At 41.7% G+C, this 25,898-nt stretch overlaps 1 protein-coding gene across 1 annotated transcript; it reads right to left on the bottom strand.

Moving 5' to 3' along the window:
* Positions 1-2,401: 2,401 nt before the first annotated feature.
* Positions 2,402-21,086, bottom strand: SPTY2D1 (SPT2 chromatin protein domain containing 1). Its single transcript, XM_041415082.1, has 6 exons — positions 20,947-21,086; positions 11,285-11,399; positions 8,280-9,872; positions 7,347-7,506; positions 7,142-7,219; positions 2,402-5,999 (listed from the first exon to the last, which is right to left on the bottom strand). Exons 1-6 carry the CDS (start codon positions 21,004-21,006, stop codon positions 5,903-5,905), a joined length of 2,103 nt encoding a protein of 700 aa, XP_041271016.1. The 5' UTR covers positions 21,007-21,086; the 3' UTR covers positions 2,402-5,902.
* Positions 21,087-25,898: the final 4,812 nt, after the last annotated feature.

Here is a 25,898-nt window from a genome sequence, read left to right as displayed (position 1 = left end):
CAAGCCACCTCCAGCTCTGGGAATATCATGACTAAGAACATTATTTATCTCAATGCTTCCCTTTGTTCTGAACAACCAGCAAGTCACCCGTGTGTGATCTACACTGGGACATTTTGTATGTCATAATCACTTACAAAGCACCAACCAACCAAGGCTAGATTTCAGCCAGCAGCTATGAGGTACATCAACCCTCATTGCCAACTGTAAAAATAGTGAAGAGACTTTCCACAAAAGTGTTATATTTTGCTGCCAGCTTCAGCATCTCACACTGCTTGTAAACAGGGCTCCCCATAGCCCTGGGCCACATCATGCACCATGCACTGCCATTGCCACATTCCCTGTGTACACAGCTGGCAAACAGAAGCCAGGCTAATAAAGGGGTGGCTGGCTCCCTTCTTTTGGCTGGGGAAGAGGGCAGTAACAGCAGCACATCCCTCTGCCTGAACTCCCAACATTCACCAGGAGCAGGTGCGACCAGGTGCCTGTCTACACATCATTTACAGTCACATTTGACACTACTGTGGAGGTTCCAGAAACCCTTCCTGCACATTCTGTACAGATCAAGAACCACACCAAGTGCCCCTCCTGCCCAAAAATAACCATAATCAGTGTTATCCATCAGCTACAGAGCAGCAGGTCAGTCCACAGACGCTCTTCTCTACCATACACATTTCTTTGTTTGGCCAAATCTTGACATACTGAACATATGTAAGGACCGCAAGGCATCCATACAACACAAGAGCTGGAAGAAGGTGGCAGGGAGAATTATTGCCTCATTGTGATAGGGAGCTGAGGACAGACCCACAACAAACATCATGTACCCTAAGTTGCATCATTCAAGGAAGCTACTTACCTCTCCTGAAGAAATTCACACGAGGTTTCATACACAGAGAAGTGCATGTAAGGCACTCAAACAGCCTTTTGTACTCAATGTGTTCACAGGTACGTGTTCAGTTATTCCCATACACTGCAAAACCTGGAACTCTACACTCAAGTGTTTTTCAAATCAGAATCAAGCCAACTCCTTCAACCAAAAACACCTACTGAAGGTCTTGATTCTTTAAATTGTTGATTGCCATCAACTTTCAGACACAGTATGAGAGATGGCGTCAGTTCAGAACACTTGCCTATTCTTAAGCAAGGAATGTTGAGAAAGTTACATCCAGGATACAAAAAAAAAATCATGAATTTGCCAGTGGAGGGAGAAGGATGTAGGCAAAACCCAAGACTTCCATAAAGAACAAAAGAGAGGAACCCTCAAAGCAAATTAGGCACCAGGTGGTATGGACAGCTGGAACTAACAGCTGTGGACAGAGAAGTCAGAACTAAACTCATGATATATATGATTACTTCAGGAATTACCTCTGTCCTTAATTTCATTCCACAGAGTATGGTAAGCATAGTATGCCCAGGCTTTTTAGATTACCAGGCTCGTGGAAAAACAAATGTTTCCATATGCAGTTCCAGGGGTAAGAAGAGGCTATCTATGGGATAAATAAATTTCAGTTCTGTCTTGTGGAACTGAAATCTTATTCCAAATAAACTTCAACTAAAAGCTGCCCTCAAACAAGGGAAACCTGTAATTACTTGTTTATCCCCAATCTGAATAAAATAATTCTGCTTCCAGAAGTAGTTTTACTGGATGGGTTGAGATAATGACTCAATGTAGAACCACCCTCCACCTGAACAGAACACCCCTGCCCTGAAATAGTGGCAGAGATCGCCTGATCACAGCTATTAAGATACATTTAAAATCTCATGGGAATTCCATACAAGGTAGCTCCAAAGAAGATAGGATTTCATGCCTTCAAAACAAGGTAGTCATAGGACACATTAAATGCAGATTTGCAATATTTTAAAGACTGGTTTTTTAAGCACAAGAATGTGCAAGCATTGCTTCTCCTCAGAAAGGCAGGTGGGCTCACTGATGTGTATCCATTCATCCATTTGGAAGTGGGTCACAGCATTAGCTGATCAGAACAATCATTTATTTCCACCATCAAAGCAGAAAACCCTTCCAGAGGAGACAGCCATCAAGGGAGTTCAGACTCCTTATACAGGAATATGGAAATCCAGAAGGATGCTGCTTGTGAGCACTTCAAATGCAAAAGATTAAAGGCAGTGGGCACACTCAGGTATATTATAATTCTGAATACATGTTCCTCCAAATACATACCATGTCACAGCCTGAACTGCAGGAGACACCAGGAACTTTCACATCTTTTCTGAAGTCTTAAGTGACTCCATTACATTTTTCATACCTTCTTGCTGGCTGCATGAGAACCATTCTCCAAGAACATTCAGACTGACACTGCTATATGTGAGAGCTCAGAAGAAACAGCAGGAAGTAATTCTGATAAATCTTTTATAAAAGTAAACCAATGAGAAATAGCAGTAAAATGTTTAATGCCTATAATTTATTGTATACATACTCTGCAAAATTTATATGCATTTGGTGTGTGCTAAAGTACACACTTCCTTGACAGCACCAGAGCAGGTAAGCTATGTATGAGTTTTTAACCTGATTTTGTCACATTGTGTAAAAAGACACTGTGCACACATGATATCCCCAAAGGAAAAAAACCATTGGCTAAAACTAGAAGCACCCTTATTTACACACTAACACTTTAATATTGCATCACACCCACTCACCAAAATAAATAGAAGTACATTCACCACAATTTAAACACCAGTCTCTCCATATATTTATTTTCTGACAAGTTTTGGTCTCCAGAAATATGCTATATCTAGAAATATGTATCAGCTACTAGATTATGTTACAAAATGCAAAAAAAAAAAAAAAAAGAAAATTAGTTTTCCTGGACAATATTTTGGGCTTTACACAAAAATAAATCCAGATTTCCATAGAGATCTCATATACTTCTTGAAAGATTTTTATTTTAAAGCACAGCACAGAGTTGCACACTAAGGCTTCCTGTGATATGCAAAACCCTGGCCTCCAAAAGACATCGCTGTAAAGTGAAGTACAGCTCAAGTGTAAATACAAGACATTTTCAAAAAGTAGTCATCAATAGAAAGTGCCCTTCATTTGATTTAGCATTAGCAGTAAAGAAGTAGCTACCTTAATTGTGCAATCAAAGCCAGACCTGGAAGGGTTTTATGAAAAGTATGTCATTTCACACTCTCAAGTTTAAGGATATAGAATCTGAGATAGCAGAAACCAACCTTTTTATCCTCCTACATTCATTATTTTTTGACACAATTTAGTAAAAAGGCACATTGTCAAACAGTGAATTAAAACTCTAAAAACCAAACCAGAATTTCCTTAAATACAATTAAATTAGCTGAACATCCAATCCCGATAGACCAATGTAAGCATTCTTCCAGTTTTTCTTCACCTCAAATTCAGATGCACTTTGGAAGTACTGAAATACTGTCATTAGATGAATACTATTAATCTGGCAAACAGTAAACAGGTTTTTGGATACAAGGTCAGGAATTTAAAAACTAGTTTAGTTCCTTCCTAGCTGACATACAAATATGCAACAAATATGCAAGCACATTAAAAGCCAAACATTTGTACAAAATAGGAAACCCATCAGCATCCCATGCCAATTATGAGAAAGTACTTCTTGACTGTAAAATTACAAATGTGTCCTTGAATAATTTTTCATATGAAATAGACAAAACTTAAGCAATGATCACTGTGTGAAGAAAGTTATACAGTGTCTTAGGGAGGCTAGCAGAGTACATTCCAGTCACCATCTAAATGACAAAGTGCTTTACAGATTAAGAAGTTTAACTGATCTTGCATGGTTAAATAATTGGAAAGTGGTGAAATAATCAGGTTTTACTTAACCTGTACTTGTCTGAAATGCAGATTTCTTTCCCAACTGAATCAATTTCAACTTAATATATTTCTTTTGCTTCATAAGAGACTTTTTTCTCCCCAGCCAGGCAGGAAGTTGCTCACAGATGATACAGCTGTCTGGGTTGATGGACCTCGAGTCTTTCTCCAGCTAAAAAGAATAAAAAAGTACAAACCCAGAACTTGATCATGGTCCCATAGTCCATTGTCCTGAATGGGTAATTCTAGAAACCAGGAAATCTCCAACAGGAGATCTGAGATGGTCCCAATGCAGCAGAGAATACAACACACTTCTAGACAGTGAGGCTACATTATCTTGCATGGTCTCAAGTGCATACACTGAAAAACAGTTTTTGTTAGTTAACAGAGAAAGTTAGTGCAACAATGGTATCCTCACCTGGGCTCCGTGTCAGCCAATACTGGGATAGTCTAGAGAATCTGTACCAGTAACTTACATCAGTATTTGCTGAGGCAGTGAAACGGTACACCATTGACAGAAAACATCTTAAAAAGGCAAAGCTGTTTTTTCTCACATTAAGAATCAGATGTTTAAACTTCAGCAGCTTCCAAGACTGTTCCTTACAGGTTGCTATCTGAACTGCTTCTTAGAAGCAGCACTGTTAAGAGTAGCCCCAGTAGGAAAGGTCCTTTTGTTGTTTTTCCACAAGGTAATTTTTCCTCTTTCCCCACCCCCAACCAATGCCCAAAGCTCTTTTTCTACTTTTTGACCTATTCCTAGCATTAAAACATAATGGCCTGAAGCAGCTGAAGGCAGATGCTACCAGTGGAGTCCTGGAGCTTGAGGCAAAGCTGAGTAGTGACACTGGTGAGCTTTGGAGGGCAACTTGGGGAAATCCAAGTAGATGCAACACCAGATTTGAGCTTAAGGTCTCAGTGCAACTCCTGTCGACTTACATGAATCCTGTGCTGATTGTAAACAAATTCAGTTACTGAAACAAACAGTCTTTATATGCATAGTTAGAAATAATGTGCAAATGTGGGCATTAAGGTAAGTAACTGAACTAAGTCTCCTGCTATACATATTATTTTAGGTTTTTGGCTTGCTGAAATCAATCACAAGTATTAACTAGTTAACATGATGTTAATACTGAAAAGCTGCAAATGCATTCTAACAGAACTTAAGTCTGATGTTCTTTCTTAACAGTACAACTAATTAGATAAATGACTGCTTCACATTTTAAATAATTTAACCATCGGATGTTTAATGCAAGAAAAAACACAATTTGTAAAGCAGCAGAAGCTGTTAAATAAATCTGAAAATTTACAGGGCAGGAGAAGAATTCCCAAGCATATGCTTGAGCCCAAAAGCACAGGTTACATACAAACACTAGAAATTTCTGTTTCCAGGGTGTGTGTTTCTCATACTGAATTAGACTGGCACTGGAATTCCAGACACAGCAAAAGCCAACATAATCTTTTGGCCATATCCATCACTGCACAGTTTGCAAATGACATGCACTTTTCTGTTTAGAAATAAAGAGGTTCAAATTATTTTTATGGGTCCTCAATTCTACAGATCTGCAGCACTTTATTGCCTTCAACACCTGTGGGCTGTGGCTGAATTTACACCCAAGCTACTGCTGTACAGAAGATGACATTTTAACACTCTGAGGCTCAGGTTGTGAAACAGGACAGGATATAGAACAATCTCTCCAAGTCTCAAGAAATATCAGGGAAGAAGAATGCTATTCCTTACTTTCAAGTGAATGCAAAATTGGTTTACTGGTACGTGGCCCACGCAGTTCCAAGTCAGTGCATAGCTAGTCAATATTTCTGCTGGCATCTTGAACTGGTTAAATCAATGGAAACATCTATTAATTTTATTCCATTTAATATGCATTAGTGCATTAATTTCTTCATAAAAAACCAACCCTGGCAAGTATTAAAAATAAATATCTTATTTAGGTCAAGCTAAAGCCTTGCTTTTCAGTACTTTAATCCCTTTAAATATTCTTTTGCCCTCTAACAAGCAAATGGAAACTGAAGTAGAATGAGAGATGTATGGAGGCAGAGGGGAGCAGAAACATGAACAAAGTCAACACCGTAAGTCAGTTAACGTGTCCTCAGCTTCTTAGACTGTCTCTTGCGTTTCAGTTCTTCTTCTTCCCGTCTCAGCTCTTCCAAGTCTTCCTGAACACCGAGTCTCAAGCTGCCAAACAAGATTAAATCCTTTACACTGCTACTCAAGACACTTGAGGCTTTACTTCTACACACCCAAAAAGCAATGCTAAAAGTACTACAGCTGATTTGAAGAATAATTTCATATCAGCTCTTTAATTACAGAATGAATGCAGCTTTAAGAAATCAACTTTTTTTTTAATCATAAGATCAGAATCAAGTATTTCAAGGGAAAATATAAGGTCTTTTTTCCTCCCAAAAAGCAGCTATTGAAACACATCCATTGAAAAAGTAATATTGAATTTAATTCAAGTTTCTCATCTCCACTTCCTTTATGCAACATGTAGTTAAAAGTGAGTCAGGAATTCAACTCTACAAAATCTCACTCTAAGATGTTAACAGAGTTTAGTTACCAGCAATCACTTTAAAGTTCCATTTATTTCTCCTAACTCCTCTTAACAGACTACAGCTTTCCATGGGCTGCAGACAATCCTCAGGAGCCGAAAAGAATAAAAACACTGACTGTAACTTCAAAGATGCAAGTTTCTAATGTTCAAGGCACCTTCTGAATAATCACACAGAAACTTCAGTAGAACCAAAGAATTTGGTGACTCCATGCATTCCAATATTTGCATTTTCTATAGAAAACCCTTATAGCTTTCACAAACACAAAACCAAGTAATCAGCTTATCTCTTAAGAATTCTGCAAGCCCAAAGGCCAAAACCAACATGAAAATATCACCTTCATAATTTAAATCAGTGACTATACAGGCTTGTCAGCATACTTTTTATACTTCTATAGAAATAGACATACACACATATAGATAAAAACAAATAAAGTTTCCAGACCTCAAACTGGTAGAATATTGTAATGCTTGGGATCAAATAAAGAATTTGGAATTTCAAATGAAATGTATAAGTTATAAAATATTTTTTGAAGTGAATTGGTTTTGGTTCTTATTAGTTCTTAACAAGCAAGGTTTGTGATAGATAAGGACATACAGGACTTAGTGTATTCACCACTGGCTGTATGAATTCCATCTTTTACTTAATTTTTCTTATAAAAAATTGTAAGGCTTGCTGTTAAAAGCAGAGTGGATATTCGCTAGCTTAGCCCTATGACTTCAGCAAGCCAACTTTGCAATTTGTATCCAAGTTCAAATCCATGCATACCTCCTAGCTTCTTCTTTCTGTTGCTCTCTCCAGCTGCTCTCCATATAACGTAAGGCATAATCACTTTCATCTTTGTACCTGAAAATTAAATATCAGTTTGTAGCACATTAAAAAATAGGTAATGAATTAATATCCCTTCTTAGGAAGAATAATTACTTGCTCTACTGCTTGTTGTGCAGTATCTTAAAATTGTTACTTCTCTTACCTTTTCCGGTCATAGCCAAATATTTCCCGAATGTGTTTTGATATTTCTTCTTGAGGTTCCCCTTCGTCTTCAATGAAGTCATCCATTTCAGAGTCATATTCATCATCATCATCATCATCTTCTATTTGTCTCTTGTAACTAATAGGTGGTCTTCCAAGACCTAAATGACAGGAGAGAATAAAATCATTAACTAATAACATGCACACAATTTTAATTTAACAGTACTTCTCCTTGCTACATTTTCTGGGCTTCATGGTGGAAAACGTCTGCCTCAGGTTAACCAGCATTTCTTAGAAATTCAGCAAGAGAGAATACTTCCGAGTTGTGCTAGAGGAGATTACCTATCAGGATTGGCAACGGCATCCTGAGGAAACCACTCAGCAGATATCTGTTCTCTGCTCATGGCTTTCCAGGCACTTATTCACTACACTCCACACTGCTTGCTCCTGATCAGAAATGAATTTTTACAACAGCTTGCCACTGATAAGATAAATCTGCCAAAACACTGAAATGTAAAGCCTGTGAGTGATTTCTCATCTAGTCCTTCAAGCATCTGTTATTTAGGACACAACAAATTTTTATAGACCAAATATAAAGCCATGCTGGAAGCAAATCCTTCAGTTCTTTTTCTTCTAACAGCATTCATATACCAGTATCCATCACAGGCTGCCTAGTTTTCTTTCATGTGATACTTCACACCACCTGTATTTCAAAAACTACAAGCATAGGTAAAAATAAGTAAAATAAATTAAAAGCTGCTATGCTTAATTTTGTTTCAATTAAACTGTTCTTATCCGAGTTTCACTTGGTTTTTTTCCAATTCTTCTCCCCACTGGGGGACAGGGCGGGCATGCAAGCAGCTACACAGTACTTAGTTGCCCATTAGAGTTAAAGCACAACAGTGAAAAAATGCTTTGTTCTATAAATGCATACCTTGTGGATGAAGAACAGGTCTATGCCCTGGAAAAGGTCTCATTCCATTCATCTGTCCATTGCTAGGTCTTGTGACGAGGTTTTTAGAAGAAATGGTTTCTGACACGACAGTACACTTGGGTTTCACAGCTGTGCCCGGGCCGCTGCCTGGCCGCGCAGATCCTGCACTTGTGCTGATGCCCGGCCTCCCTGGGCCAGCGCCCAAGCTGCTGCCTGGTCGCTTGGCTCCTGTGCTTGGACTGATTCCTGGCCTTCCTGGTCCTGTTCCCAGGCTGCTGCCCGGTCGCCCTGGTCCTATGTTTGTGCTGCTGCCCGGCCTTCCCGGTCCAGTGCCCAAGCTGCCGCCTGGTCGCTTAAGTCCCACGCCTGAGCTGCTGCCCGGTCGCCCAGGTCCCGTGCTCGAGCTGCTCGTCGGCCTTCCCGGTCCCACGCCTGAGCCACCTCCCGGTCGTCCAGGTCCTGTGCTTGAGTTGCTGCCAGGCCTCACAGGTCCTGTGCTTGAGTTGCTGCCCGGTCGCCCAGGTCCTGAGCTTAAACCACTTCCTGGCCTTCCCGGTCCCACGCCAGGATTGCTGCTTGATCGTCCCGGTCCTGCACTTGAACCACCACCGGGATGTCCAGGTCCTCCTTTTCCTAAGCTGCTGCCAGATCGTTTTGCATTGGAGTTGATTCCATGTTGAAGAGCCGCAGGTTTTCCTGGTTTTGCATGGGCAGACTTTTTCAGGCTGGATTCTTTCACAGATGGCATTCTCTGAGCCCCATTGGCCGTGGGTTTTGAGGGTGGCACGTGAGAACCTGAGCCGGACTTTCTCATACCATTGACAGGTAATTTATCATGACTGCTACCAGTAGAGCTTTTTAAGGAACCATTTTGTGAGGTTTTTTCCATTTGATCAAGTCTGGAAGAAGACGACCGTGGGTGTTTTTCAGACAATGCTGGTGTTTTGGATTTCTTATCAATACTACCCATAGAAAGCGATAGACTGCTTTTAGATGTGGAATGTTTATCTACGGAGCTTTTATTTAGTTTTGTGTTTACAGATGCTTTTTGAGAAGACAGTTTTTTTGAAGAACTGGATATTCCTGTAGGCTTCATCTCCTTCTCACTTTTCTTATGCATTTCTACTTTTTTGTTTTTGCGTCCCAAAAGCTCCCTCTCTCTCAACTCTTCTGCTGTTCTGGGCCTCTCTTCTACCTTTTTCACTGGTTTTATTTCCACCGGTTCATGTTGTTTCTTTTCAGCAAGCCTCAAGAGCTCTGCAAAGTTCAGAGGTGCTGGTGCACTTTTGGGAGGTGCCTTTGGTTTCACTGCAGCTTTGGATGGCTTCTCTTCATACTCTTCTTGCTCATGCTCAGATTCCGTCTGACTGTATTCAAGTTGCTCAGTTTCATCTTCTGTTGCATACTCAGCCTCTGAGGCCTGAGCAACATTCTCACAAGCCCTCCTCTTTTTAGGCTTCTCTTCAACAGGAACACCATTATAGCCATAAAAATTATCCTTTGTTCGTGAGGCCATAGCTCTTGCCTTTCTGTCATGTTTCAGTTCAATACGCCTCGCCAAGAGCTGCTCTTTCTTCCTTCTTTCTTCCAGTGCTGCAAGAAAACCAGGAGGAAGTTAAGTAAAAAGCACTACTTTTTATGTCAATATTTTCCAAACTAACAAACCACTTAGGACAGTCACTTAAGGATATCTGGCTAATAGCTATCCAAAATAGACAAGAAAGTGACCCCAGGTCTGCCAACACCCTCCTGTGTCAGCTGTTCCAACAAAGGCAAGCAATTGAGTGAAATGCTGCTCTAACAAAACCCACTAAGGCTTTCCAGAAGCAGCTTTCCAGGATGCTATGAAAATTGTGGAGAACCTTTGTATAACGAGGTACAGCAGTTATGGGATTTCTGTGTAGTGGATGGAGTTCCAAGTCTGAGCAAAAGAATCCTGCAACTATACAGAACTTACAATCAAATGTAAGGAAGCTGAGGAAGGGGAGAGTATTGGGAAGATAATAACTGGAAAGTAGCCAAAGTGTGTGTCTGTGTAGAGGGATATAAGGGACACACAGAAGCAGCTGAACCCAGATAAACAAGCAGCTGGTCATTACACAAGTGTGATAGGGCACAGGACTCTATCTCCACAGTCTGTCCTGTATCTTTACTGTTCTGGCTTAGCTGTTTTCTGCATAAGTATGCTCTCTCTATCTTGTGTCTGTGACCTGCTGACAAGAGTCAGGATGAACTAGCTGGTGAATGAGACCTCTAAATACCAAATACCAGACAGACCAAGGAGTAGGGACTAAATACCAAAAAGATTCAGAAAACAAAAATTCCTAGAAAATGGATCAGGCTGCTCATATAGGGTCCCTATAAAGGTATCATTCCTTGTCTGTGTTATTCTATTGTCAAGGGCTGTGACAGCACAGAGTGTACCAGCATGCTCCATGTGGAATTTGTGCCTAATCTTGCTTCTGGACCTGGCAGCAGGATTAAGAAACAGTCATGACTGGCCCAGGAGAGGAGGAATAACCTGGGCCATCCAGTCCATCAGATTTGGTTACCTTTAACAAAACATCAGAAGCAATGCAGTACTAGTTTATTCCACAGACTAAAGGAAGTACAAAAGTGGAGAAATCATGTCTCAGAGACTCTTTAAAATTCACTGTATTGAAACACTAGATTAAGACAGAACAATGGCAACTCTTTCCATTTTTCACACAGATGAATTTTTCACAGCTAAGCTACTGAAAGTTAAAATAGTTTTTTGCCCTTCACCTTAAATGCTTTCTCAATCTCCAGCCATAAATCCTAATGTAGCTGAATAATGTTTTAACCCCTTAGGAAAGCAAGTAAACACCCCCAGCCCTTACTTAGCTCTAGCTTTCTCTCAGCATCAGGTCTATGCATAAATTTCTGAAACAGATGTGCAGCTGTATTTGCAAGAAATTTTAATAAGGTGACAAATGGCAAAGAATAATTTAAAGTCTCTCATAGGAGGTATTTTGTACTTTTACCTTTTTTTCTCTTTTCTTCTTCTTGTCGTCTGAGAAATGCTTGCACTGCTGCAGACTCTACACCCTTGACTTTGGGAACTTTTTTGGGAGGCCCAACAGCCAAACTGTACCTTTTCTGCAAAGAACAAAGAAATATGTCAGAAGAGTTAAGAAATGTAAAAAATCAGTCTTTAAAACTGAGGAGTTGCATGACAGTCCTGTACTTGACTTAAGCACAGAGATGGTACAGAGTAAACAATGAATTCCCACGGAAACTGAGGGTTGTGCTGGATACACTGGACTCACAGTTGTACTTTTAGGCTGAGCAACCAGCCCCAAGTCCTTGGGATAAACCTGCAAGCTAGAAAGTGCCTGGTCCAAGGGAGTAGATATGTCTTGACAATTTTTTTCTCTTCATAATCATCAGAAAAGCAAGATAACCAAAGTCCAGAACAAGATATCAGCACTAAGATAAGGACATTTGTCTTGTCCATACCATTGGCCAGCAGCCAACTACTTCACCCTATAAATATTGCTATCAGGATGAGCCTGATTTGAGCTCTGCCTGAACTGCAGCTTAACTGGATGCCAGGTAACCCCTGAGCAGGGATGCCTCTCAGGGTTAAACATTCCTTACCTGAAACTAAGAGATCCTTCCTTACCCAAGGTGGAAAGATTCCTTACTCATGACAGATCCTCAGTAGGTGAGAGAGGATGTTGCATTAGTGTTATGAAACATTACTAATTCATCCACCCCATATTATTACAAACACTGTATGCATAATTCCATTAGATATATACCATTGACCAAGCCTGAGACTAAGAATGGATCCAGCCACTCCAAACTGAGTTTAGAAAGCAAGGAGTCCACTCAGAACTTTGTGTCTCAACAGGACTGTGCTTCTTGCTCTTTGCATTGCCAGTCCCTGAGAATTATTCTAAATGAGCTCATAAATTAATGAATTTGAACTCAATCTTCTTTTTTTTTTTTTGTATATTTCTTCCATTAATTTAATAATGAAACAAATCTTGCATAAACTTATTAAACCTTGTCAACCCATGTTGAATATTCTAAATGAGCCCATAAATTAATGAATTTGAACTCAACCTTCTTTTTTTTTTTTTTTGGTATGTTTCTTCCATTAATTAAATAATGAAATGAATCTTGCATAAACTTATTAAACCTTGTCAACCCATGTTGAACTTTGTTAAATTCCAGTGAATTGTCAAATCATTATTTTATCTCAAAACACATTGCTGCCTATCTTTTGAGTGTGATACATTCACATGGAACCATCCACAATATGTGGATACACCCACAAAAGGGCTCACTCAGCTTTTGGAACGAATGAACACGAAACCACAAGACAGGTAGGGAAACAAAATGAGTGAAATGAACTGGACTAATAAGGAATGCAATGGCTGCATTAGTAATGGAATAAAAGTATTTCAGTTCAGCCTTAGTCTTTGACCAAGAGCAACCAAAAGCAAACTACAGCCCGAGCTGCCAGAGTCAATTAAATTCCAGACTGCAGTTTACAGCTCCATTTTTAGCTTGCTTGTAGACACTCATTTCAGTTTAAGGTTACTGAATTCAGCAAAAATAGATAAATCAACTCAAAAAATTGAATTACTCCAAAAGCTGGAATGGACTTTACCAAAATAATAAATAGGCTCAAGTAAAACCAACAATACTGATTTTAGTTCCTGCTGGCAGTGACCTTAAACACAATACTGCCATACATCAAGGAGTTAGTGACCCACACACCAGGTGACCTGAAACTCAACTTATCACCTGAGATCAGTGTGACCTCAGCACTGACTGTGAGAGAATACACAGCCCCCCCCGGCAATTACAGCACTTGCACGTGGTGTAATTTGCCAGGAGAGGAGAAGGCTCCAGGCAGATCTTGTTGCAGCCTTTCAGTACTGAAAGGGAGCTTATAAGAAAGATGGGGACAGTTTTTAGCAGAGACAGTAGCAATAGGACAGGGGATATTGGTTTTAAACTAAAAGACGATAGATTCTGACTAGAAGTTTGAGGGGAACAGTGAAACACTGGCTCAGATTGCCAGGAGAGGCTGTAGACCCCCCAGCCCTGGAAACAGTCAAGGTCAGGTTGGACAGGGCTCTGGGTGACCTGATCTCTTTAAAGATGTCCCTGCCCATTGCAGGGGAGTTGGACTAGATCACCATTAATGGCTCCTAGCCTATGATTCTATATCTCGTTATATCCTGAGGTGAAGCTGCATGTTTTCATGTAACATCCTTTTCCTTGGCAGAGGAAATAATAAATTGTGCTATTAACTTCCCAGGACATCCTGCAAAAGCTCTAAAGACTACAACACTGATTACATGCACCACAGACAGGATTTGCACAGCTTGCCATGCTTAAAAGTCTGTCCAGAGCTCTTCAACCTGGGGTTCTGGCAACTGAACAGATGTAAAGTTATCTATGCTACCCCCTTTTTGGCTTCTCTTATACCCAATAAAAGTTACTTAAATCAGTGTTAAGTGCCCAAGTGCCTCTTACTGGGTTCTATAACAACCACTTGCACTAGTGTGCTGCACCTGTTCAGACACGGCCTTTCACAAATGTACTAGGTTGTGCCTGAAATGGGAAAAAAAGAAATTTTTTTAACTTCTTCCCACAAACAAAATACAAAAGAAAAAACCAAAGCAATGAGAGAGACAGTTGTAAAGACAAATACAATAGAAGGCAGTTGAACCCAGAAGCAGAAGGAAAGCAGAATATATTTAGGAATAAAAGAAACTCCAATCCAAAACTGAGGTTTGAGAGGGCGGGGCTTTTTGTTAATTTCAAAAGTAAGCCAACAGACTAAAATCTGAACCAAGATCTCCCCCATGAGACATTAACATTCTCACCAAATGAAAGAGATGTGAAAAAAGACCCAAATAAAAAAAGTATCACTAAAGAGCCACAATGCTGACACAAGTCAGCATTTCTATAAATACCTTTCTGTCCTCATAAAGCTTTATGAAACTTAACTAAAATAATCAAAACAAAATATCTGGTAAGGAAACCTACATCCAAATGTTTTAGAAGCAATAATCAGAAGGCTGGCAGCCTAACTCAACATCAATATCACACAATGGAAGCCTTCATTCTCATTTCTGATTCATTGATCAGCAGCACATGAATAATCTTGGATTACTTTAATTACTAACATGCAAACCCATAAATTAGCTCCAATGTACATGCACTAAGCAAGGTTTGGAGGCTCATTTCTAAGCTGCATCCAAAATTGGCTCCAAGAAGGGCAGCTACAATACCAGCCACTTGTAGTCTTCTCAAGCAGTTTCTGAAATGACCAGAGCACAACTACTAAGGTGCACCATCCACATACATTGCATATTAAAACCTGCCATCTCACCTCATCACATGAAATACCTGCTACAGCCAAGCTCATTTACTGAGCTTCACCTCTCTGCAAGGAAGTTTACCAAAACCTGAGAATCGATTTTCCTGTTTGCACCAAAAGCGTTCCAGGACTTGACTGCTCAGGAAACCTGAAGTGCCATGCAGCGCTGCCTCTCAGCTTTTGCTCAAATGTGGCCCATGGCTCTGTGTCCCAAAGAAATCTGGTTTACTCCATTTGAACTGGAACAGACAGAGAGGCAAAGCAATCCATACACTATCAGTCAAAATCCTGTCAGAAACAGGCGGAAGCAAATTAGTACCTCAGAAATTATTTGTAGTACTTTGTAGTATACTCATCTTAATATAATGATGTCTCTGTAAATTATCTTACAAAGTTAAACACGTCATGTTTTGCCATTGGTAACCTAATTTGGCAAAGCTTCATTTAATTATTCCATTTCAACTGTGCCCTCAGTTTGGAAAATTCTGTTTTAAAAACTGTGTAGTTCTCAAGCATCTTTTCCAGCCTAAATGATTTTGTGCCTAAGGAGCACCTTTGGAAACTGCTAAAGAGCAGACAAATGTAGATTGATCTATTCTGTTAGGAAACCTTATAAAGAATTAAAGTGATGGGGAAGCAGTTTTCAGGCTTTGTTTTGCTGCACTGTGACCAACAGCCCTATCCAGGAGCAGGATTGTAAAGTAGCTGGACAGACAAGCTCGTTTCTGACTGCTGTTAACATAACAAATCATGCAAAATTTACATTTCCAATCAGTAGCATTTCTTAATGCTGACTAACAACAGAAAATACAGCAAAACAATTCATAAATGAATATCCATTTTCTGTACTATTGCTGATACAAGTCTTGCTCACTTTCATTCAGTAACAGCATAAAATAACCTGCTGAACTGCAGCCTTTCTAAAAGCACTGAACCATACACTCATTCTGCAAACACTAATAAAGTGTTTTATATGCAGTGCAAATGAATATGCATCAGACTGCAGGTAAAGCAGGCCAAATAAGCCAGCACACGTCACTATACCATCCAAACAGCAGCTGCACTATCGAGGCTTTTAATAACTATTGCTAAGTTGGTTAAATCAACAGAGGAATAGAAATGTTTAGTCTTTAGGAAAGAGCAGGTCATGCTGTTCCCAGAACACTGCACTCTTCGAGCTGTAAACAGTGACTATTTGCTCTGAAGTCACTGACTTCCTTCAAAATGTGGCACATGATCCTGACAGAGTTGTAGCTACTTTGATGTCAGCATTCAAGAACCAAATCTTGGACTACAAAACAGAATTTATAAAATAATTGCATACTTTCTGGCTCCCAAATGAAGCCCCAAGGGGCCTAGACCAAACACCAGTGCCAGCCAGAAGTAGCAGTAGTAGTATTGCTTTTAACAATGGTTAATATTTACACAGTTGGCAATGCAAGATCAATGCAAGTGATCAATTCTGCCAAACCCAATTCTCGAGCAGAGCACCTGAGCAGCTCAGTTACTAAAATGGGCTTGCACATGCTGTGCAAAGACAATTCCACTTGCGTTATCCACTGCAGGCAACTTGCAGGGGCTCTCACAGACTGAGGAGATTTTTATTTGCTTGTTTTTCACTAGCATGTTACAACACTTTGCCTGTTCTTCACAGATCATTTCTTCCTTATCATTTGTTGTTCTTCCTTGTCATTTGCCAAGACATGTAACCTTCTCCAATGGGAAGTCCCCGTTTCCCCCAAATATTCTTCAGGGTTGTCTTAAGTTGCAATGCAAGATGTAACCAGAACTAAGTACTCTATCACCATCTGTTGAAACCAGGTGGGGCAATGTTCTTTATCTCTTCCACCACCCATCTTCCATCAGGGAGATATCTGCTGTAAATGGGCCACTGAGTCCTACCACATGATTGATAAAATTACATCATCTCATTGTGAGATGCTCTGCCCAGGGGGAGGAACCAAGCATTCCTACCTGGATAAAAATCTGAGCACTGGTACACCAGGGGAGCCTTTTTCCACTAAATTCCCAAAGGAAGACCAGGCCCATCTACACCACCACTGGACCTTCAAAGAAAGACTACATCCTTCTGTAGGATCATTGCTTCAACAGAACCACATCTGTCACTGCAGGAGGACTGCAGCCACCATTTATTCAGACTGTTACCAACACCCTGACCCACAGGGTTTCAGGTTGTATTCTGACTCTGTCAGTGTTTTTTGTATTACTGCATTTTTATTTTAATTTTCCTAGTAAATAATTGTTATTCCTATTCCTGTATCTTGGCCTAAGAGCCTCTTAATTTAAAAATTAATAATAATTCAGAGGGAGGGGATTTACATTTCCCATTTCAAGAAAGGCTGCTGCCTTCCTCAGCAGACAGCTGTCTTTTTTAAAACCAAGACAAGGGTATAATTTTCTGAGAACATCAAGAATGGTTCATCCACCACACACATCCTTGTTTGTGTCAATGCCAGTCCCTCAAAAGACAGCTTTCCACACTGTAAGTGGCCATTTGTGTTCGCTGCCCAGGGGCCTCTGCCCTTCATCCTGAACTGGTATTTCCAAAGCTTCTGCAGCTGACTCTGCAGTGAGACTGTCTTAGAATACACACACGGTGATTTCGCAACTGCTGCTTTCAATTTCTGGTTGTGACAAAGTAAATAGCAGGTAACAAGCATGTTTAAATGCGCTTCATTTCAGGTCCTAACAACTCCTACCAGGAGAAAGATAAAATGCTCAGCTTATCCGCTCACACTGTTCTCTCCCAAAACCAATCCAACAGGTTCGTACATTTTACTCCTAAAAAAGCAAAAAATATTTTCTTCCAATTTTGCAACTGCTGCCACAACACCCAAGCAGAACCCTTAGCTGGAAAAAAAAAAAGGCAGATTTCTTCTATGAGAAGTCAATTCACAGAGGGGAAAAAAAAACAAAAAAAAACCCAACTTCATGCTTTCCTTTCTTTCCTTTCTGTAGTGGTATTGTAGTCCCCATTTTCATCTTCTTTTGCCAAAAAGAAAAAAAAAAAAAAATTAGAGACCAGGAATAGGAAAAGCTGGAAATTTTACTAGTCAGCATTTAAACATCAACAGTGTGGAACTTTACTATCAGGTCAGTCAAGTTGAGAGCAAAAGCCCTCCCCAGCCCTGCCAACATTTCACATTGTGGACCTTGCAGTTCCCTCCTGTGGAGGCTGATGCAACCCAAATAATTTTAGCCCAGTTTTGAGGCCAGTTTTAAACACACAATAAATGCACACACATCAATCGATGGGAGTCTGCTCCTGCAGCAGCAATCTGCACTTGACAGCCATTCCCATTATTTCTCATGCTGGGCTTCTCTTGCCTGCGGGCAAACGCTCGATAATTTGTAGATTAGAATTCGACAGGCAGGCTCCGTAACTCAAGGTCCTCCGAACAAACTCCGGGATTCTGTTAGTGTTTCACTTCACAAATACCGAATTCCTCCTGGCTACTTGTATCTGTCAGCTTCGCTGGAGGTGGCTTTGTGTCAGTCCAACTTACAGTGAGACCTCACAAGTGCTGACGTGGATGAAGAGTTCTCTCAGTTTTGCGTCACCTCTTTGTGGTTTAAATTGTATCGCATTTCTGTAAATTCTGTACACCAAAGTTTCACCCTCAGTTAAAAGGAATCGGGAGCAATATGAGATGCTTATACTGTCATTAATAACTTATTAGAAACTAAGGTGAAATAAAATAATGACTTGGTTCCAACTGTCCTCAGGGTTTTCTTTTTTTAAGCTGCAATGAAATTTCATATTTTAAAGAACAGCTACAATAAAAATATCTGAAAGTGCTTCGTCATGTCATGTGAAACACGTGGCATAACACAGTATACCAATTTCACCAAAAAGAGTGACACAATCTATTTAAACCTCTCTAAAGTCAACATTAAATCTCCTAACTGTTATCATGTCTAGTCAAAGCAAGACCATACTGAAAATCTGATGAACTGCTAACATGAACACAGGTAACAAAACACAGCAATGAAACTCCTGTGGAATATTAGAGAAAACCCAGGGCTCTACTCAGCAACTGCTGTGAAGATGATTAGCAGCACATCATTAATAGCTTAGGCAGTAGTTCATATATGCACTGTCTTATTTAGAAACAAAACCTCATGCAACTAACAAGGGCACCAAAAGGCTGATTTCAGCAATGTTCCTTTTGAATCTGGATTTCCATAGGGAGATGAACAAGCAGATTTGTTTTTACAGGGACATGATGTAATATCTACTTTATCCAGGCCTCTCTTTTACAATACAAGGCCACATTATTTCTTAGTTTTTATGTAGTTTCCACTTTGAACTAAACATGACCTGTTATAGTATGTATATATATTTATATACACTTTGAATGTACACTACTTGTTCATGTCACTGGTTTTCATTACAAAGGGCACAGAACATTTAGTTAGGTGCACTGTAAAGTTTAAAACAAACTTCTCAGAGAGAAATTCAGAGGATATGCTTGTTAATGCAGCAACTAACATTTCTGGAAACCCAGTAATTTTATATACCAGTAAATGTGTAATTAGTCTATATGGTGTTTTTAATAAAAGTATTTAAAAATAATTATATTCTCCTTATATAAACACATTTAATATACTAGCTTTAACACAGTGGAGCTGTTTAGATGTCCAGTGATTGTAAAATCTCCATGGGCTCTCTTTTAAAGCCCAGCAGCTGCAAATAGCTTCAAGCAGTGCCAAGTGCAGCTCTGCTTTTGCTCAGACCGGGGCCAACTTCAGAGTTAAAAGCTGCAACACTAATGTGTTAAACCAAACTGTTTCAACTATGGATTCAATTGCACTCTCACTCCATGAGTTAATCAGGAATTAGCAAATCCTAACTGCTGCCTTTACTAAAAAGAGTAGCTAAACCCTCATTCATTGCACAAGAAGTGAGATTTCCCCACCCTCCACCATCACAGCCACAATGGAGATTATGGCAGATATTTTATCAATTCATCATCACAGATTAAAACTTGTGACAAAAAAAGTAGTGGTCACACAGTAAAGCTGCATGGGGAAACTGAGAATGTAAAGAGAAGCTTTAAATATCTAAAATAATAATTATAATAACCCAGTGACAACTTAGTGAAACAGCTTAAGACCAACCAAATGGGCATTTAAATATCTTAAAGTATTTCTGTATTTGTTATTTTATTATTCATGTTATGAACCAGATTCCTATGTAGGGTCAGCGACAAATTAAACATGCCTAAATATAAAAAAGTTGATTTAAACCCACAATGGAATCTGATCAATTTCACATCCACCATATGGTTGGTACATATTATCAACTGGTCACGCTATTAGTGAACATTACCAAAGTTTTACTAATGATACAGAGACACTGAGATATTCACTAGTTCTGACACCACTCAAATGAACATGCTGTACAGCTGAGAGTATTTTTTTTCTGATTTTCCCACAGCTTTTGCTAAAAACAACTACCCCTCCTTTACACTGGGTTTAAGCAAACTAATCACGGAAACAGAACTCTGGCAACTCTGCTGAAGAGCAAACAGCGTCTCCCTAGCTGGTGGCTAGTAAGGAGAAAATATTTTTTATATTCACGCATGACTTTGGGTCCTCCCAGAGGAATGGAACCCAGGATACGAATGTATGAAAAGGCCACGTGCCCTTCCTCCTGCCAGACTTCATCCAGGCAAGTCAGTGGGTTCTTGCACACGGCATCCACATGTTACTGACAGCCTGAGCTAAAACACAAGCTGCTGAAGTGCAGCCCTCAGAACAATGTTAATAATACAGCAAAAGCCTTCCGCCAGCCCTCCCCACAGCGCTGTTACTCCTTATTCCTTCGCGGCGCACACCGAGACCCCAGACAACGCAGCCCATTCACCCAAAACTTGTCACTTTGTCTCCGACTCGCACTTGAGACGTGGCAGACTCGCGTTTTCAGAGCGAACAAAAGGACTCAGCCGGCTTTTGGGCACTGCCCTCCCCGGCCCCACGGCCCCGCTCCCGGGAGGGATGTCGGCACTGCCAGGCCAGGAGGGCAAGCCGCGGCCGCCCGCTCCCAGCCCGGGGGTGCCGGCACCTGTTGACAGAAGGGGCCCCGCTCGCCCCCTCCTCGCACACAGCCGCTTTTCCAGCCCCCAGGAGCGAGCAGCCCCGGCCGGCGAGGCGAAAGGCCCGGCAGAGACAGCGGCGGGCGCTGCCCGGGCAGGGGCCGAGGCCGGAGGGGCTCCCCGACCGCCGCCGCGCCCCGGCCCCGCGCCCCCCGGCAGCCCCGGCCGCCCCCGAGCTCACCGGCACCGCGTTCAGCCCCTGCTGCTCCGAGGCCATCACGAGAATGTTGTGGAAATCCATGGCCAGGCCGGAACACGGGGGGCTGCGGCAGCCGCCCCGCTCGCACTGCCCGCCGCCCCCCGCCCGCTCGGCCCCGCTCGCTTCCGCCCGCTGCCGCCTACCCTTTATATAAGCTCGCCTGGCGCCGGCGTCACTTCCCTGTGGCGGAGCCTCGCCACGGGAAACGGGGCTGGACGAGGGGAGGGAACGGCGAGATGCGTCTCGGGAGCCCCGCAGGACGGCAGGGCTCGGAGCGGCGGCGGGGGCGGCCTTTTGAGACCCCCGGGGCAGCCCCCGCCCGGCCCCGCCCGGCGCTTCTCGCCGCCCCCCGCTCACAGCTGGCGCCGGTGCCGGGATTGTGCCTCCGCCCGCCTCGGCTGCGCCCCTGAAACGCCTTAGAGAGAGGCTGAGTGACGGGACAAGGAGTGATGGCTTCAAACTGACAGGCAGTAGGCTTAGGTTAGGTGTCGCGAAGAAGTTCTTTACTGAAAGGGTGGTGAGGCACCGGGACCGCTTGCCCAGAGAAGTTGTGGGTTCCCCATCCCGGGAAGTGGTCAAGGAGTGGTTGGATGGGGTTTGACACAACCTGGTCGAGTGAAAGCTGTCCCTGCCCACTACAGGGAGGTCAGAACTAGATGATCTTTAAGGTCCCTTCCAATCCAATCCATTCTATGATTCTGTGATTACCACTCCCAACCTCGGCATGGCGATGTGTCAATAAAACATCAAAAACTTGTATTTTCTTCTTTTTTTCCAATAGCAACTCTTCCATTTTTCAGTGACAGAATTGTGGTGGTTTGAAAGGAAAAAGCCTCTGGGGGCAATGACCAGTAGCTCCAAGCACACCCTGACACCTGCCCCCGTCCCTCCTGCATTCCCAGCTGCCAGCTCGTCCCTGAGTGGACATCAGCTAGGCAGAAATCCTGTAACAAAGGAGGAATATGGATTAAGTTTCCTCAGCAATCTTTCTTGGCTTGTCGAGGCTTCAGAGTTGGTGCTTGGTTTGTAGGGGTGTCACAGTTGCTTCAGCAGTGCTCTCCCAGCTGCAGGAATACTGCTGGATAAACAGGGCTCCCAGGAGCAATACTGACCAGCAGAGTGGCCAAACAAAATGCTCTCTGTGTGTGTATGTTTAAATATTTTTCTAAGTCTGACAAACCAGAAAATTGTGCAAGAACACCAGCTGAATGTAGATTTCCCTTGCATTGGTTACCACCTGGATCTGTTATCTGAGATCCATCTGACAAAAATTCCTCTACTCCACACTGCTTCTCCTAGAAACGTGGGCACTGAAAGAAAGCTTTTTTACTTCATTTAAACCTTCCTTAGCATAAATTCTTTAACACTGCTAGTACTTGACAACTTTTCACTCTCAGTTCCTCCAGTTCCTTCCTGCCTTTTCCAGTTTCCCTTTGCCTCTCCAGTGCCCTCACTTTTTTGTTGTATCTGATATTCCCTTCTGGGCATAGCTATAAGTCACATTGTAAGCCTGGTGTAAAGATGCCCAGTGAGGCCTTAGCTGATGGCAGGGACAGAGCAATTTATCTGAGCCAGGCACTGCACCAGTTAATTTGCAGGGCCTTTGTAGTTCTTGAGCACAGGAGATCCAAGTTGTTCCTTTAATGCTTGCTCTGGTGTCTCTGCATGGCGTCAGACCGTGCAGGGTGGACAGTCCTCCTGACCTACCACTGCTTTTTCTTGGGACAGTCCTAATTCAACCCCTTATCCTGTAAGAACTTAATCCCTCTCTCTTTTTCCCTTTTTATTCTCATCTCCATTTGCTGACTTTTTACTTCTGACTCAGACCTGATCACCTCCTCTGGTTCCTGCCCTCTTTGTATTATGATGTTCTTACTTTAATACTTCCTAGTGTGGCTCTCTTCACAGGAAGTTAGTGCTTCATCAATTTTCCTCACATTCTTGTCATTGTGTTTCCTTCTGTGCTACTGTCTATAAGGTTGTGGTGCTATTTTCTGGCAGTCTTATCTGCTACCTCATCACTGCTGTGGTGCTTTCATCTCAGAATTTCCCTGCTCCAGCTTGAATTTCTGGTATCTCCACTGTGCCCTTCCTTGAGAGGTTTTCAGTATGACTCAGGTTCCTGTATGACAGCAGTACTGACAGAGCGATGATTGCTCTTTGACTTTTGTGCGTGCTCTCTTTGGTCCACGTTAGAGTTGGCAGGAACATTTGGCTAAATGCAGACTTCATTCTGCTGACTGCGATCCTCAAGATGAGTGGAGGAAAAAATCTCTCCCTGCATTACAAGAGGAGTTACAAGCAGGCCAGGGAATGGCACTGCAGCTGCAGTCTGCTGCATGTCACTCTTTGGAAACCCCTAACCACAGCTGTTGGCTTTTCCTGTAAATGACAATACTGTGACATCACATCCCTCAGCAGAGGGGATTTACCTCCGTGCTTCTCCAGTGGGAGGGTAATGTGTGCTGTGTGCATTTTATGGGGCAGTAGCAAGCCATGCTGAGCTGTGCTGGGATTCCCAGACTGCTCCCGTGGCATTTAAACCCAGCTCTAGCACAAGTTACACGTCAGCACAGTGCCTTGATGCGGCCCAGCCTCTTCTTCTGGCAGACATCCTGCAACAAATGGGAACCTCCGTGCTGTGTGTGCCTGCACCTCTGTCCTCCCTGTGCCTTCACTCGCTTCCCAAATTATCTTCACTCTTCACAATCCCTGCACACGTTTACAGTGTGATGAGCTGATCCAGACTAGGCTTGCCAGGACTCCCAAGCCCAGCTAGTTTGTTAGCAGCAGGGGAAGAAACAACTTTGTGCCTTTAAGCAAACTGATGTTTCTATAAAATACAAATCAGGATAGAAAACGCTTCTTCCGTTTTTTGTAACTCTTTGTTCTGTCTGAGTCTGTGCATGTTTGACATCACCCTAGCTTTGAAAGAATTGCAAAAGTCTGAGAATTTAAGCCTACATCTTCCAGAAAACCAATACAATGCCGCTCAGATCTCCCATCTCTCCTTTCAAGCCTCTGACTGGTGCTGCTGAAAAAGTTCAGACAGATTTGTTCTTCTTGTGTGTATATTTTTTAAGCAAGAACTTGGATAAGTTTTATTTTTCTTAAATACCTTCACTTTTGGATATTACTTGTGACTAGAACTGTTTAGAAAAGAGTTAGACAATAAAAGACCATATTCCACCATAAAGTGTCTACAAGTTTTTAATCAGCTGTGCTCAACAATAGCTCAGCCCCAGCCATGCACACTTCAGGCATGTGACTAATCCTATTAACTTGAATTGAAGTGTATTAAAGTGTTTAAAGGATTAGAATCTTAATTACAGTCCATCTACAGAGGTCAAATATCAAAGGCTGTTCAGAGCCTGAGTTTTAGCATTTTCTGAATGAGTGAATGAGTAATATTTGTGTGAGGTCTCCTTTCCCCTTTTCACACAGCATTCTTTCTGCTGTAGAGTTAAATGGGTGTTCCAATATGGCATTTATTAACTAGGCTGAATCATCCTGATGTCCAACAGTCAGGTCTCCAGATTATCAGCTGGTTAGACATTAGCAGGGCTGCCATATATGCTCTAAAGAAGTTTAGGACTTGGAGAACATGGATTTGAATAAATCAAGTTTGCATAGCGTAGTGCCAGCCTACTTTATGGCTGCTTCTGATTTGAATTATTAATCACTAAGACTTTTTTTCCTTATGATATATTAAACAGAAATGGAAAGGAAGAGCCTTGGGATGATAATTAGCTGGTCTTGACAGTGTATAACTTAGACATCTAACTTAGATGTATAAATTATGGTCTTTGGCTCCAAACAGGAATATCAGAAAAACAGGGACAGAAATTGCCTTCTTCCTCCCACCCAAAAAGCAGGATCAATTGCATTAGGTAATTTCTGACAGACACTTGTTCAATTTGCATTTGAAACCCAGAAAGCAAGGCTGGCATTCCCTATATTATTCTCTCATTCTTTTTTCATCTACACCTTGAGAAAGCAGTTTGTTACATCTAACCCAGATCTCTGTTGCTCACTGAGCCTTTACAGCTGATGAGAAGACTTTATTGTCCTCTCCCTTTATTGTCCTTAGATATAAGCACACATATTTGGGGCCCTCCTACTGTCTCCCCTTTCTCTGGGATAAACCACTCCAATTCCTCCAATGCTTCCTCATAAAACCTCTAACTCTCTATCCCAAGCAGAATACAATACCCTGACTGAAGGTTTTCTAGCCCCAAGCATGACAGTAGAATGGCTTCATTTGCCTGGCAAACAATATTCCTTTTTATGTAGCTCCCAGTGCTATTTGCCCTTTTTGTGGTGGCATGGCTGGTTCCTGTTGGGTTTGTGATCCCTGCTAAGCACCATGACAGGTTATACCGTGATGCTATCAGACCAGTAAGTCCACAGCCTGCATTTCTGATGTTGCTAGTTCTGCAGAGAGTGAAAGCACATCCTTTGAATTACTTCCTTTCCCCCTTTTGTAATTTGCCAAGTGTGCTGAGATCCTAGCCCTGTCCTCTAACGCTTCCTGCCCCCCCAGCCAGTGGGGCTGGCAAGAACATTGTTTGCTCTGCCATTTAATTATTTAATAAAAATATCAGATTTGTGCTACTCCTGCAGAATTCTGCTTGCTGTGTCCAGCCAAGTTAGCAACATAGTAATTTTAAATATTTCAGTCCAGTTTACAGCCAATTCTGTACTCATCCATTTGTGTTTTTCTGGACTTGCTTGTGAGATGGATGGCCATGTGAGAGAGTGTTAGGAGTCCTTCTAAAACCAAGAGCTGGAAATGAGCCTGCTTGACATAATTTATTATAGGCAAAGTAAACTTAGAAATTTCTTTTCTAGGTACTTAAATGTGTCAGTGGAGGCAGAGGTTTAACTCCAGCACCTCATTATTTAATGACTCAGCAGGTCACAAAACAGGTACA

The sequence above is a fragment of the Onychostruthus taczanowskii genome, unplaced genomic scaffold (assembly GCF_017590055.1).
Source record: "Onychostruthus taczanowskii isolate IOZ18803 unplaced genomic scaffold, ASM1759005v1 scaffold49, whole genome shotgun sequence".
In the NCBI taxonomy this organism is placed as follows: Eukaryota; Metazoa; Chordata; class Aves; order Passeriformes; family Passeridae; genus Onychostruthus; species Onychostruthus taczanowskii.
The sequence above is the reverse complement of the archived record's forward strand: the minus strand, read 5'-3'. Positions and strand labels throughout refer to the sequence as shown.

Coding starts and splice junctions, on each gene's coding strand:
- SPTY2D1 (XM_041415082.1), bottom strand. CDS start 21,006: ATGGATTTCCACAACATTCTCGTGATGGCCTCGGAGCAGCAGGGGCTG. Junction 11,400..20,946: donor AGGGGCTGAACGCGGTGCCG/GTGAGCTCGGGG, acceptor TGTTCTTTGCAG/AAAAGGTACAGTTTGGCTGT. Junction 6,000..7,141: donor CAGAAAGAAGAAGCTAGGAG/GTATGCATGGAT, acceptor CTTGTTTGGCAG/CTTGAGACTCGGTGTTCAGG.